This window comes from Falco cherrug, chromosome 9 (assembly GCF_023634085.1).
Source record: "Falco cherrug isolate bFalChe1 chromosome 9, bFalChe1.pri, whole genome shotgun sequence".
Lineage (NCBI taxonomy): Eukaryota > Metazoa > Chordata > Aves > Falconiformes > Falconidae > Falco > Falco cherrug.
The window spans coordinates 41,343,782-41,359,358 of NC_073705.1; the positions used below are offsets into that span (position 1 = coordinate 41,343,782).

The 15,577-nt window shown below is 37.0% G+C and overlaps 1 protein-coding gene across 1 annotated transcript in view; it reads right to left on the bottom strand.

Annotated features, from left to right (window-relative positions):
* Nucleotides 1-15,577, bottom strand: part of CABCOCO1 (ciliary associated calcium binding coiled-coil 1) — a 53,223-nt gene that overhangs the window by 19,836 nt on the left and 17,810 nt on the right. Inside the window, exon 5 of the mRNA XM_055720776.1 lies at nt 15,469-15,541. Within this exon, the coding sequence (XP_055576751.1) occupies nt 15,469-15,541 (73 nt within the window). The remainder of the gene's footprint in view (nt 1-15,468; nt 15,542-15,577) is intronic.

The window sequence follows — 15,577 nt, forward strand, 5'->3', positions numbered from 1 at the left end:
TTTCCTGTTATGAAACTGGTTGTATCCGTTCCTTGTCTCCACTGACACCACTAATTCATTTCATATATATTACGAAGCAGCAGTCAGATGTTAACTTTCTGTCTTTAATGATGTGTGCTTGAACCAATGACCTTGAAGTGAAAGGCTCTGTAGATCTTTAGCATTCCCTCGATACTCCAGGCCCCTTTATTCATCTAGTTTATAAGCAAAACCTGTGTGCAAAAGGAACGCTTACTCACAATTACTATTATGATCGTTCTGCTGTGGCAATACATTGCACTGAAAAAATATGAATGATAAAATGCATGGGTTAGTGAAGTTTAAATCAAGCAAATGTTTAATATTAAGCCATTTCATCTTTTTCCAAAGTTCGGCAAATTTATTACAAAGCATTGGAATTGCACTTCAAGCCCTAAGGCTTGCAGTGTTGGAGCCTGCCTGATTAATGTAATTAAAGAATGGCATAGCTCAAAATTTATTAAAAATTAAATATATGTGGCCTTATTGTTTACTTCCAGCTGACAGCATGATTTCTAGCTAAAAATTTGCGCTGCTTAATACCTAACAAGTAGTTAAAGCACATCCCCTTCCTCCTGCTGTCCATGTGATTAAAAGAGCAGAGGTTAGACATGGCAATAAAAAAAAAAAAATAATTGGGGAATTCTATTTTTGGTCACAGTGGTGCTTAGTTCTCCCTCCTCATTTTTACAATAAGCAGGTGCTGCTGAAGAGGTGGAAAGTCTCACGGCAGGAGGGCATCAACCTGAAGAAGGGTAGGAAAAGGTACCCTGGGACAGTCTTCCTCCCTTCCACAGTCATTAAGTATCTTGTATTGCATTTTTCCATCTAAGTCAAGACCCAGCTTGCAGGAGGAGCCAAGCTATATGAATTAGGCTACTAGATACACATAGCTTGTGAGGCCTGATCCAGAGTAATGTTCAATGGGTACAAAGCTGGCAAGTTTATGTGGTGTAAAAATACTCTCACACAGTGCTTTTGAGACACTTGCAAGTGCATGGCCAGCAAATGCTGGCTGGCTAGCGTACTGAGGGATCCCGGAGGTCCAAGAGGCAGGTTTTATGGGACAGAAACCTGAATTTCTTCACTGTGAAGCCACAGTAAAAAAGCTTACTTATTCTGCAAATGTTGCCTGCATATCTCCATTTTCTCCTGCAACAATTCTGCAATTTCCTTCAGCCAGTGTACTGATGAGCAGCCCCTCCCAGTACATGAGGAGGAAAGTGAATGAAAAAATTAAAACAAGTTGGCAAATGTACCTATAAATACATATTTCATGTTAGCACAGTTATGCTTTAGAAATTATGGCAACAGCGATAGAATTCTGCTGCTGTGATCATGGATAATCAAAGCAAGTGAAAAAAAAGTCAGTGCTGAAATATTTTCAAAGGTATGAAAGTCTTTACTGTCGTGTAATTTAAATTTACTTGCCATTACTTGAAATTTCCTTTCGGCTGCGTGATTAGAATTTAAATGCTCCCAAACAATATTAACAAATATAATTCCTGTTATATTGTAGAAATACCACAGCAACCTTCCCTTAATGTTGAAAACTAACTAGGCTCCTTAATTTATTACAGAAAATACAAAGCAAAATTAGTTAAAATGTTTTGAATATGAAGTCTTACTTGTGAATGAGCCACAAGATGAACTAATACAGCACTTTCTACTCCATTTATATGTACACACACATCACAAAGTTATAGCAGTATTCTATACAACTGTAAGTATGGGATGTTTTCATTTTTGCAAGAATATATTTGAATTTAATAGTTTTCAGTTTGAGGCTCCATTTTGCTACCATTAAACACTATGGTAATGTAGTGTCTATTTGAGATAAAATCATAGTAGATCCCCTGAAATTACTTGGGTACAGTAGATGGAGATACCTGAATTGGATTGTAAATCCTAATGGCACACTCAAAATTTATACCTGACAGCAGTAAATGAAGAAGAGACATTAAAAGCTTTTTCATGGGTTATGCCATGATGAATTTGTCCAAAAGTCCCCACCTCAACAATTTCTTTAATTTTAGAATTTGAGATATCATTGATGAGTAGAAATTACTGTTCCCTGCAGATGGAGTTCAATAGAATATTAGTGTCACATTGAAGTTTTTATGCAGCCCAAGTAAACTGGGTGTTAACAAGGAACTAGTTGACAGAGTCAATCTGACCACCAGGTAAAAATGAAGCTGCAGCACCCTGCTGCACCAATGCTGTTTATTGTAGCATTGGGCAAGTTTAGTGTACTTTTAACAAGAACCTTTATTTATTCCCCCTGCCATACCGAACTTACTGGACTTGACACACAGAATCCTCTAAGTGGCACAAATCTATAAAAATGGCCTTTATACAACTGAATTCCAGAGTAGGGTTTAGTTTGTTAACATTCATGCTACCTTTTCTTTGCTCTTCATCCATTCCTCCCCAACTGATTTGGAAGGAAAAGGCAAAATAAAAATAAAACAATAAAATTCTATATTTCTGTATAGGTTGGAGTTATTGATGCCTATCTGATTGAGCAGTTAATTTTGCTTCTAAAAGTGGTAGTACATTAACAGATAAGTGTTAAGGAAGAAAACAGGTTGTCTTTTTAATTGCATTCACTACAAAGTGGAACAAGAACAATTCATGTTATAGTCTGCAAAGTGGTAAATGTATTAAAATGGTAATCGAGCACTGAAAAACTTTAGTGTCTAATTCCCAATTCCTAGAGCAACCCACAGTCCCTTGTTTAATATACCATGTCCTGTTGGCCATTTAACGCACTGTCTTCAAACTTCCCTGTTTCCTAAAGAAGCTCCCTTACTGCAGACTTCTACATTTTATTCTAATGCATATGGTTTGCTGCTTATTAGTTTGTGTAATGTTCCCACTACTATGAAAGAAAAAAAATCCACAAGTTCTCATTTTATCTTGTGCTTGTCAGATATTAAGATTCTCCTAGTCTGTCAGACTTCTAAGCTTGTCTAATGTCTGTCATTTGTATCCAAAATTAATAAAGTCTATCCATGCTGTATGATTTTTCAGTTGCTCTGATTCTGATTATACACAATAATTTGTAATTTAAATTCACAAAAAATGTGGCAGTGTAGCAATGTGTTTGCAATGTCAGTTTTTAAAGGCTTGGCCTTTATGACTCTGATACCAAAGCCCTGTTCTTTCCGCTCATTACAAAGTTCCAGTAATGCTTGGACTGACCAATTACTTCTGGTAATTTGATTATGTACCCTCTTTCTTTTATTATTTACCCATTTAACTGAGGATTGATCAGAACAAAGAGAGACAATTAAATATGCTGCAATAAAATCAGTATGAATAACAAGAGTAGGAACTGAAGTTAAACCAGCAGTAGTTAGGAAACATGGAGATAAGACTGAAATCCTGTCTTTAACTTCTCCTATTGTGTTTTGCTGTGCCATGGTTGCAAAGAAAAGGATATTATTTTTACATTCAGTAATTCAGAGAGCTATATTTCCAAGTGCAGCAAGGAAGAAGGGACAAAAGATAAAATCTCTGTCATGTCAAAATGAGCAATGTTTGGTTCCTTGCTTCCATCTTGACAATTTCTTGATTTCTCAAACAAAATGTGATTGCTAAACAGAAATGAATGGTTCAGTACTGAGTTACATACCAGCATGCATGCACTATCAATAGACTCAAGGGGTCATTCTCAAAATGGACAGAAATGTAATGACATTTTTAGAAATCCCACCGGAGGGCACCACAATGCATCACTGGTATGACTTAAAAAAAAAAAAAAAAAAAAAGCAAAAAAAAAGCCTCTAACCCTCACTTTCTTTTAATCTAGGCCTGCAGGGACAACAGTAATGCTCAAAATTGAAAATAGTCCCCTGCAACAAGCCTAAGTAAGGGTAAAACCTTGAAATACTTCATTTGAAATACGATCATTACCAGTAATTTAACATTTCTCCAAATGTAAATCTTCAACTACATCCTAACTGCTGAAGAATACAAAAAGCTGGCAAAGTATCTTCCTTAGAACAAAAGAAAATCATTAAGAGTCCTAAATGTATAACAGACAGAGATGAAAATGATAAATGGGTGTCATGAATACAAAATGAATGCTAAGAAAAACTCTGAGAGAATGTTAGGCAGATATTCGAAGTAGAATAAGCTCTAAGGAACATCCCTATCACTCCTCTGTTTTATTAAACAAGAGTACTACACGTTGTCAATGGTTGCAATGTATTGCAAAGCTATTCACAACACACATTCAGTGAATCTGAAGATACATACCTGAATTCCAGCCTGGTAGTGCCTGAAACTTGCCCACAGCCTTGAGCAATCCAAAATTCCCCCTGCACTCGGCACGGCACTGGCGAGGCCGCCCCTGGAACGCTGTGTCCAGCTGTGGCCCCGCATGGCCAGAGGGACGCAGAGGGGCTGGAGCGTGTCCAGAGCCGGGCAGGGGCTGGGGAAGGGGCTGGGGCACCCGTGGGATGGGGGGCGGCTGGGGGGGCTCAGCCTGGAGAGGAGGGGGCTCAGCAGGGACCTTATCACTCCCTGCAGCTGCCTGACAGGGGCTGTAGGCAGGGGGGGTCGGGCTCTGCTCCCAGGAAACAAGGGACAGGACAAGAGGAAACAACCTCAAGTTACGCCAGGGGAGGTTTAGATTGGATATTAGGAAAAACTTTACTGCAAGCACGGTCAAGCATTGGAACAGGCTGCCCAGGGAGGTGGTGGAATCACCATCTCTGGAGGTGTTTAAAAAATGCATAGATGTGGTGCCTAGGGATGTGGTTTAGCGATGGACTTGGCAATGCTGGGTTAATGGTTGGACCTGATGATCTTAAAGATCTTTTCCAACCTAAATGATTCTATGAATCTATGAAAATTCAAGACTTCTCAAGCACGGGATGTTTTCGCAACTCTGAGACCATATTTGGACGGCCTTGCTATAAATGAAGCACACAACATTCATCTTTATCACTTAGAATCTATGCCATTTCCTTAGACTGTATTCACAAGCCAAATCTGATTTGCACAGTCAAACTACAGAACAACTGCACAGAAGACGTTGTTCCTTGTGTAGCATTATCTAAGTAGAACAGAGACAACAAAACTTTTACCAAGCATGTGAATTCTAACACTAAGAAAACAGTAATACATGTAGTAGCATGTAATGCATGTAAAATGTTCTGTCCTGTGAGAGCAGTAACAGCATTTTCTGCATTTTGCAATATTGTTGGATTCTTGTAGAACCAACCAAAAAGATCAGAAGGACCACTCATCATAAAAATTGGAGAGCACAATGTTAATGTGTTTCAGCTGAAAACATCTATGTTTGGGTTTTATCCTGGACACAGCACCATTTGCAATGTGACTCTGCAGAATGTATGCAGGCTCTGGCATAGGCTTTGCAGTCTGTGGCAAAGGCAAAATTTGAGGGTAGAATCAGCCAGGGGAGGGAGGGGCAAATAAAGTTCATACAAATAATCACCACCTTAGCATCTCAAGGTCAGCCAAAGATTCTGCCAATTCTTACAAGGAAGAAAAAGCAAACACTATGTATAAACAACTAAGTATTCCTCCTCAGCTGTTTTAAGCTGGTCAAGAGGGGACTCAGGATGACTTCACTACCAAATCTTCAACAGTGCAATGGCAAGCCAACCCATAAAACACTTCAGATAATAGTCTTAATCATGAAACTCCAAAAGACTCCAGCTGCTGTCTTTGCAAGCTCACCCTGAGGAGATACAGTACAATCCAGCTATTACATTCCTCTTCTGAGCATCAGAAGTGGAAATACATAATAAAGTCTTAGCTTCTATCAGCAACGCAGTGGATTTGAGGGAGACTCACAAAGTGTGAGGTTAGTTACGGCTGGTGAAAGTTACGGATAGGAACCTATTTCCCAAAACAGAAGAACAGGAGATAGTGAACCTGAGTGGACTAGAGCTGGTGGAAGCTGGCCGTCAGCGCACACTGAAACAGGGATTGGAAGAACAAAATTTTCCCCTCTGCTCTGTCACTAGCATCCTGTAAATGACTCCTGCTTCAGGATTAAATGGTGAAAGAAACAGTATAGGAACTTGTCATGGCCCCGTTCCCTCCTATCTGCATAGCTGCACATGGGCTATCTCAGCTTACCACAGGGAAAGGAGGGCACGGAGAGTGCACTAAGCCCAAGTATATGGCTCTTCTGGTATCATTTGGGAGCTTCTTCCCATATTTCTGGTGCCTCATAATATCATTGCAGTATACTCAGACTCTCATGAAAGAATCAAACATTATGCTTTGGATAAAGTCCATCCCTTTGCCAAATGTTTTCCCCATTTAAGCCCTAATAAAACCATTCTGAGTTATTACACTGAACCTAAACGGTGTCAAAGTCTTCTAAAAGTCTAGCAAGCTACAAAGAACAAATAATACAAATGTTGAAGAAAACAATTGTTTTGTTAATGCTCTATTTACATAGGCATTTTATCCATCTGTATATTTAGTAAGCAAGGCAAATTAATGCAAAGTATTGCCATTTCCTAAATGGGGAAAAAACCCACCCAGTAAAATTAAAAGAAGGCTCCCCCCAGTCTGCCTTTCTCTGCTCCATTCCAGATAGACACGCACACCTCCCCCGTAGCCAGGAACCATGAAGTAACTGGAGAGGATTCTTCACAGACAGATGTAATTTATAACAAAGACAGGAAAAGGCAACCCTAACTCAGAGCTTGCTGCCCTTCCTATAAAGTTCACCTCCTTACCAAGAAAAAGCAGAGAATAATTTGTTTGCTTTCTGTACTCAACTCCTTTTTCTTTTATTGTGAAAAGTTTCCATTGTCCTTTTATGTTTTGATTATTGAGTAAGTTTAAAGACTTGCCAAATAGCCCTAGATTGTTAACAGACCACCACTATTTAATTTTGAATGCTTTAACAAAATAAAGGCACAGTTCACATTAATATTCTATGCCCTCATTTTATTTATTATCTTTTCTTTGAAATTTAAACAATTTTCCTAGCTAAGGTTTATTAAACGTAAGCCTAAGTAGCAATATAAGTTACCTCACATACCAACCAGAGATCCTATAAAACTCAGCTTTCTAATTAGTAACACTACATTTTGCTGAGCTTAGCATATTTATAGGAAATCAAAATAACGTTTTATGAATTAAATATCCAAATACATCAGATTCAATGTTCAGTAAAAACACTTTATGTTGTATCTTATGACAAGTCATAAAATTCAAGGTGAAATTAGAAAACATACACTCTTACTGGTGCATTTTTAGAAGAGACTTTAAAGGATTGCAAAACTTGTCTGTTATTTAGACTTTGGATACATTTGTCCGTACAACACCAACAAAAAGGATGAAAAATTATAAAAAAATATATTGATTTATAAATCATCATAGTAAAAATGTGCCATGCTGTTTATTTATATGAATAAGGTCAACATGTTATTCATAACATAAGGTCACAAGATGTATGAATTTGATACATAAATATTTACCCATGGGGATACATTCCCATGAAATATCACATCACTTGTCCATTCCACAGATAGTTTTATGAATATAATCTAATCTTCATGATGATGAGAAGCTGCAGATAAGGTAGGGAGTACAAAAACATTTGTATACTGTAGTGTAAGTTCATGGATTTCTGCCTGCCAATTAAAAAAAATGATGCTGGAAATATTTGAAATAGAGCAATTGTTCTGGCAAACCACTCTTCACTAAGTCACACCAGACCAGCAACTGGCAGACAATTTAAAAAAAAAAAAAAAAAAAAAAAGCAGCTGAATTTGAACTAGCAAAATATAAATGAAACACAGTACCTTCTTTAATAACTCCTCAATCCATGCTATGTTAATGGAAGAATTTAACACTGAAAATAGTATTGTTGTGCAGCAGACATAATGCATTAGGTTCATTGAAGTAAAATGTGTCATTTTTTTGGGCAGATTCCTTACAAATGTTATTCTTTGACTTACCTACCTACAAAATTAGGATGGACTTTGCACAAATTACTTTCTGCCAACATGCCAGCAGCAGCCTACCTGGTTCTCACCAGCTTATATACAAAGCTCATTCAACACAGTTTGCCAGATTGGCTGACCTAGCAACCTATATTCCTGGCTCTCTAACAGCATGCCTTATGGACAGCTGAGGGCACACTGCAGACCCCAGGATCACGTGGACCTTGCTCTGGCAGAGCCAGCTACACTGTATGGCACCAGGATGGAGCTTGGGCTCTGAAACAGTCTTCAACAGCACTGCTTTGGTGTGAGGGAGTTTAAAGAGAGATGCAAGAATAGCAATTCTGTTAAAAGTGTTTATTTTTTGTTTTAAACTGGAATTAAATCAAACTGCAAAAATCTCAGAATCATCTATGAAACAAAATTACCAATCTTTGCTCAGCTCCAATTATTTTGTTTTATGCTGGTCAAGTAAAACAAGAACTCCCATAGGGCATCAACAAGAGTACATTATTCAGGAATACTAAAAAAAATAAAACAAAATTCATACCCTAATAGTCTACCTTTGGGTACTTTGGTAAGCCATTTTAAAATTTCCCCAAGTCAATACATTTCTGCCAATCTTATTGTCTTCCATGATAATTTACATATTGATTGATAAATACTTTTAAACATGTACTATAGTTTTCTGATATAGCATTGAGTCATCTGGATCTTACAATATACCAATGAACAGCAGAAACATGCTGTCATTAATATGCTGTCTGCCCTTTCAGTCAAAGCCTACAATTCCTAGTTGACCTGCATTCCAGCAAGTAAATAAGCCATCACTGCTGTTATCAGAACTATGTATGTTTACGTACATACACACACACAGAGAAATCAAGCCACTTTCTAAATGAATAATTAAAATCTCAGAGAACACATCTGTGTATATATTAATTCCTGCAGAGTTCCAGAAATGTTTTACTGCTAATAATTCAATTTTTTTCCTCTGTCTCTTATTTAACACCATACAGTCAGAAAATGTGATGCTTTGTCTACTGTACAACTGAAATAAAAAGTTATCAGCTTCATTTTTTTTTCCTCTAGTGTCTTTAGCTTTTCATCTTCTAGACTGCTGTGAGCAATGCAACCCCAGTCACTTCTCAGTTTAACTCTGTGTATGTGAATAGGTCCATTGAAATAAAAGTTCCCAAGTGCTTAAAAGGAGGCACTTGTTTAAATGCTGGCTGGGTCAGAACCATAGCATTCAGCATACGGAAGGCATAGCCTATGTCAGCTATTTGGCATTTTTCCTGCCTGAATGTTTACTTTCATGACTTCATGCATGTTACTGAATTAAAAAGCAGGTTTGTTTTATATTTGATGTTTCCTAAGAAAATAATTTAAAACCCATCTTGTCAGTCATTCTCTAAAGCAAGATTTGTAAAAGTACCCAGCACCAGCTTACAAATTCTACTCTCTGAAGCTCTCACTGGCTTTCAGGACATCACAATTCAGCTACCAAAACTCAGGAATGTTAAAATTGCTGTAGAAGACCACCAGCATGCGGCTGACAAGGAAACCTAACTGTTAAAAGGTCAGTGTATCTCCACTACTGGCAACTGAGTATACCAAAGACAATCTTAGAAAAACAAGGATGGTTTCTGCTGTGCAAGGTGTGCTTAAAATATTTCAAGTAACACTGCATACAATTCCAACAGACTCCACTATTCATTCAGATTAATCACAAGTCCTTCAGGATCTCTCTGGTTATAGCCAAAGCAAGATTCAAGATCAAAGGTCTGAATATCAGTGATTTTTGTCACAAAACCCACTGGCTCTCCAGCTTCTTACCTCAGTAATCTGGTCTTGGGTACTACACAGTTCTGTAACGGACATCAAAAATTTCCCCTCAGACATCAAAAGACCAAGTACCAGTTTGCTAGTTTAAAACATTCATAATTGTAAAATACTGAAGCTGTAGTTTTGATATTCATAGCAGTAAAGGCTTGAGGAACATGTTTTGAAGAAAAAAAATAAATAAGGACGTGGAAATTAAAGAAAAATGGGATACAACATAACATCAGTTTATCAAAGATACACGATGGCAGACTATTTTCATAGTTTATTTAATAAGATAACTAATTTTCTAGACAAATGTGAGAGACATGATCAGTTCATGACAGGGCAGGAATATCATATGGATGGGACTGAATAACCTTGAAAACTATTCACTCTTGTATTCAATGACAAATTATGAGGTGACATTGTAGGGACATAATTTTTTTAAAACCTACTGTGCACTGGGAGTACCTCAGCTGGAAAATACAGTAATAAAGGAGAACCAGAATAGCAGACCTAGGATGAGACAGGCACATGATACAGGTATAAAATGTGATTCTAGGACCTATCGTGTAGGCTGTTCCCAGTAGATAAAAAAAGGCACTATTGATATTGTACAAGGCCTTGCTTTTATCTCAGCAACAATTTTATGTCAGTTTGGTCACTTAGGTTCAAACAAAACTGATTTAAAGTGGAACAATTATAGAAAAAGGCCAACAGGATGACTAGAGGCTGGTACGTATGTAAGAACGCATGTATCGAAAGCCTACCTTAAAAGCAAAGATTAGAGAAGGCTGGCTTTTCTACTTTAGCTAAATGAAGGCTGACAATAAGATTGCTGCCTCATTATACACTAGAAAAATAAACACCGGGGATGGAACAAGAACTGAAGGTCAATACGGGCACAAATTGGCACAAGGACAAATGCACGTAAGCTTGTCATGAATACGCTTAGACTGAAAATCAGAAGTTTTATGACCATTACAGAAACCAGGCACCAGGGCAGCTTTCTAACTGGAAGAGCAAAGACAAAAAAGTTAACTTTTTGAGACAGACTTTGACAAGTTTCTGAAGAGGATTTTATGTTTTTCTATGAGAAAGTGACTCTATAGCTGACAAGTGAAGACGTCCCTTCTAGTCCTGTGTCCTATGTTCCCTCCAAGCAGACTTGATGTCTTTGCCATGGTGATATTTACAAAACAACGCTACAGAAAATCAACTCCGTGGTTTTCAAGCATTACAAATATCTGAAACCTCCAAGCTTTGAAAAGCATGCACTCCATTAGCTGGGGAATGAATCTCTCTAGTGTGAACTGATATGCTTATGGAAATGTTCTGGTTTCATAAATCTTTAAGTGCAGTTCTCAAGAAATCATTGAGCAAATTTGTTTAAACAATGATTGACTAACCAATCTAAATATGCAACACCTAATGAGGATTACATATCAAAGTCCCAGACTTTGGGTCTTTTGCCATCAGAAAAAAAGGCTTTATTAGCTTTCAAATAGTATATTCTTCCTATCCACCCTCTTAAATTCAAACACAGAAGGGATTTTGTTCAAACTTTCAAAAAAAACCCAACCCACAACTACATAAAGACCAGACATAGTCCAAAAGCTTAATGTTTCAGAAAGTAAGGAGTAAATGGAAAGCAGGCATTAATGGAAACTGTTTTGGAACTCTAAGTACAGAGGATGATATCTAGTGACTGCTATAATACTGAATCTGCACTGCCATTAAACTTAATCTTCGATATTTTTATTGCAACCTGACCCACTATGACATCTCTAAAGAAAATTACATTGTACACTACTATTTCAAGAAGTCAAACTTAGCTAGTCATCTGGGCCATAAAATAGCAGATTACTCCATCAGGCTGGCTAAAGCAACTAGGAATAAAACTAGATTTACCAACCACATTATTTTTATTAGGAAATGTTTCAAAGCAGACATAATCCCAAAAGACCTTAGCCTCATTCCATCCAAAAATACACAACAGAGAGCAGCAAAAACATGAACTGCAGTATAAGGGTACAATTTGTAAATGTGAGCAAAAAATACAAGATATGCTGTAATATATCATCCTATCAAAGAAAAATAAATTAACTGAACACAGAAATAGAAAAGAATAAAAACTTCTACACAATTTTTGTATGAACAATTTAAACCTTTGTTACAAGATCTGACGTGTCAATACAAATTGCTCCATTGATTCCCTGCACATCAAGATACAGTCTGTACTCCTTTTGGTTTCTTTGAAATTGCAGGCTAATATAGGTATACTAAATGACAGCTAGAGAGTAAAACCTCCAGAATGGGCAAAAGGATAAAACAGTATCTTTAACAATATTCCTGAAGAACTCTGGTATGTTAGCACTACAAGCATTTTATTTTGGATCATAGCCACAGAACAGCTAAAGCACTGCTTCTTCTGTAATCATTCTAAATGTGGGGGACGGCTCATAATAGTAACAGAAAAAAAGCAACAAATCTATTTGGCAATCTTAACACTTCTCAGTAATTCCTTGTACCGTCATGTTTTCTAACAGGTATTCATGCATACATAATGTATAGGTCTTTGTAGATCTGGAATCAAGGAGAAGCAAGGGATTTGATAGCTGGAAAGGCAAGCTTTAAATTTTAAATACTGCCAATGTAGGTTAGATGTGTGATGTGTGTTTTACCATCTAACCAAGCATTCCCATCTTTCAGTTTTAACCTTTTTTTTTTCTAGGCAATCTGATCACCTCAGGCAGTTTGGTTTAAAGGCTTCAGCCAATGTAAAAATATATTTAAATTAGCCTGGCACTTGTTACCTTTTTTTTTTTAAGACTATAATACTGTCTGCATTTTACAAAGGTGGTTCTATTATGCTAACTGCATCAAATGCAGAATATTAATCAGACTGTGAAGCTCCACTAATTATATGCCACATTTAGATAACTTAAATTTTGTTAAGTGGCATAGCCACAGATATTGTATGCATAATCTGAGTTTTGAGTCATTTCCCTTTTCTTGTCTGATTTTATTCTACACAGGAAATGACAGGGTCATTTGGAAATAACTGCAGTGAAAGATCAAAAAGGAAACCTGATTGAGAACACTGTGTAATTGCCTGTGCTAGAGAAAAAATAAAATCCAATGAGTTTACAATCCATCGCTACAAGATTTCTCTGGAGAACACATACTGCGGTTTCTCTTAAAGGATATCCATTACAACACTAAGTACTGCTTTTATTTGTTGTAGCTCCATCTCTTTGAAAGAAGAGGTCTTCTCGTTAGGCTATTGGTCTTTTATTCAGTAGGTAATACTTTCAGCACATGTGGAGCACAAATTTACTCACTGAACTAAAGCAAGCTATTTCAGCTGAAGCAAGTAATTTCACTGACTTGTCTCAAAGTCTTCATTTGCAAAAAGAGATAATATTGTAATTAAGCTCTTGGAGCATCATAGTTCTTGTTATTTGGGTAAATCTGGCCATTACAATTTACAGTCTCCCATTCCAAAAGAACACACTTTTATTGCTGGAGCTAAAAGAAAACTTTTAGACATTAGCAGTGCTCAGCTTAGAGTAAGGATCATATCCAGCTGTGGGCTGTGGTGTGTCTATATGTTTGGGGGTCTTTGGTTTGGTTTTGGTTTTGTTTTTTTGGTGTTTTTTTTGGCAAGACATTGATCTAAATAGCAGGACAGCAGTCAGCCTTTCAGCATAGATTTATCATCTACTTTCAGCACGCAGATATCTCAGTCCATCTCCTGCCCCCTTCTGTCCCCTAAGCAGGTGCACTGCAGAGCACATGACTCCAGGCATGCTCCTGCCATACTCATACACACCAAACCCCATCAGCCCTACTAACTTGTCAGGGTTTGAGCTGCGCATCTAAGGGACTGCAAAAATAGAAAATAATGTTCTCCTTTATGGATAAGCATTTCTAAATACAACAAAGTTGTAGCAAAAGAACTTGAAGTCTGGGTTGGGTTCACCTCTCATCACATTTTAACACACAAAGCAAGTGCAAACAATGCCATAAATTTGTACGTGTAGCTTCAGTACCTTAAATTGTTACTTACTGAAGACCAGTGTGTCACCCTATCAAAATAAACTCTGCAGGAATGTAAGTATTGATTTTCTTGGGGATTGCAGTTTGGTTGGACAAATAAAAGACTCTCTGCCATGGAACTCAGAGTACAAAATAGATGGGTTAAACTGAACTGGCGCATAGGTAAGAAATGGCCATAAAAGAGTTATGGCTAAAAATTGTCATGAAGGTTTTTGTGACAGTTATAATTGTAGATTACACTTGTTCCTTTGATGGATCATCACTGAAGTAATTCATAGAAACACATTTCTGTCATTCCCTAGTGGAGGTGGTACCTTCAGCAGAAGCAGCAGTCCCCAGCAGGCAGACTGTGCACAACTACTCTTCTGTGGCTGGGACAGTGTACACTGATCTCAGCCACCCAGAAATGGGTTTTAAAAAACCACAAAGATATTACTTTTAAGCTAGTCTACAATTGATAAGATACATTACCCAAATTTACACAAGAAATTACTTAATCAAAGCCTCATTAAAAATAATTTTACCAATTAGAAAGTGCTAACCAGCCGCTGATCTGATTAGCTAATATAAAAAAACAACCCTAACACAGTAACACTGAAATCCTGCTCTACTTATGTAATGACAGTTCTATCACTGATTTCATTATAGTTGGAATTTCAACCCACCTAACAAATGATGAGAATAATTCCCAAATATTTGCATCCATGACAAGAAAAGTCCTTCTTTTTTAAAATATGGCAACAGCCATATAGCAAATAAAAGCAACACAGAAAGAAATTATCCCACATCATTTACAGAGTCAAACCACCAGCTTAAAGTGTAAAGAAAATCTTCCAGAGCATTAATTTTAACTTCACTAAAATATAAGTGCCATCAAAAAATTCTACTACCATGCCTCTCTGAGCAACCAGTTGTCTCCTAATATATATTATCAATGTAAATTCTTTCCCATGTTTTGTATCATATATCCTCAAAACACACAGTCAGGCTAAAGGAAGGTTTATTTGATGAATTCAATCTGTCCATTTGATTAAAGGCCACATCCTGCATCAATGCATTCTCCTATGTATTTCTGCACATATAAGTTAGAATACATGGCAAAGTTTACAGTCAAGCCAGTTCACTATTATTAACAGAATGCTTTCAAAATGCTGAATTTCTAGCTAGCTTGTTTCTTTACAGTCAGTATACTTAACTGTTGGTGGCAACAGTAGAAAAAAACCTCTACATACACATGCATACATAAATATCAGGACTGTGGTCAGTCTAGGCTTGGTGCACAACCTTTTCTGATTTTGATTGCTGATTTTAAAGTAGTCAGGCTCATGCATTGCTAATTCAAGTTACATGCATCAACTTATAAATACATACACAAAAGTATTCCCAATTTAACACAACTAACATCTTAACCAAGCAATACATTTACACTTTTTTGAAATCCAAAATTAGTTTTGAATATAAGGATCAAAACATCTAACTTGTATTCTTTAATCAGCCATTTTACATTAGTAATGCAGTAATGTTGACATGAAGTTGCTTTGAGCAATATAAAACATATGCCATGGTGCATTCATTAAATAACTCTACATAATGAGTTCCATCTCTATAAATGACTTACCTCGTTACTTATCACCAGTTTTTCTCTAGGACTGTGGAAGAGGTATTCATATAGTTTATGGTGTCTAAATAAGCTGGAAAACAAGAGAACATAGTACTATTACAGCTGT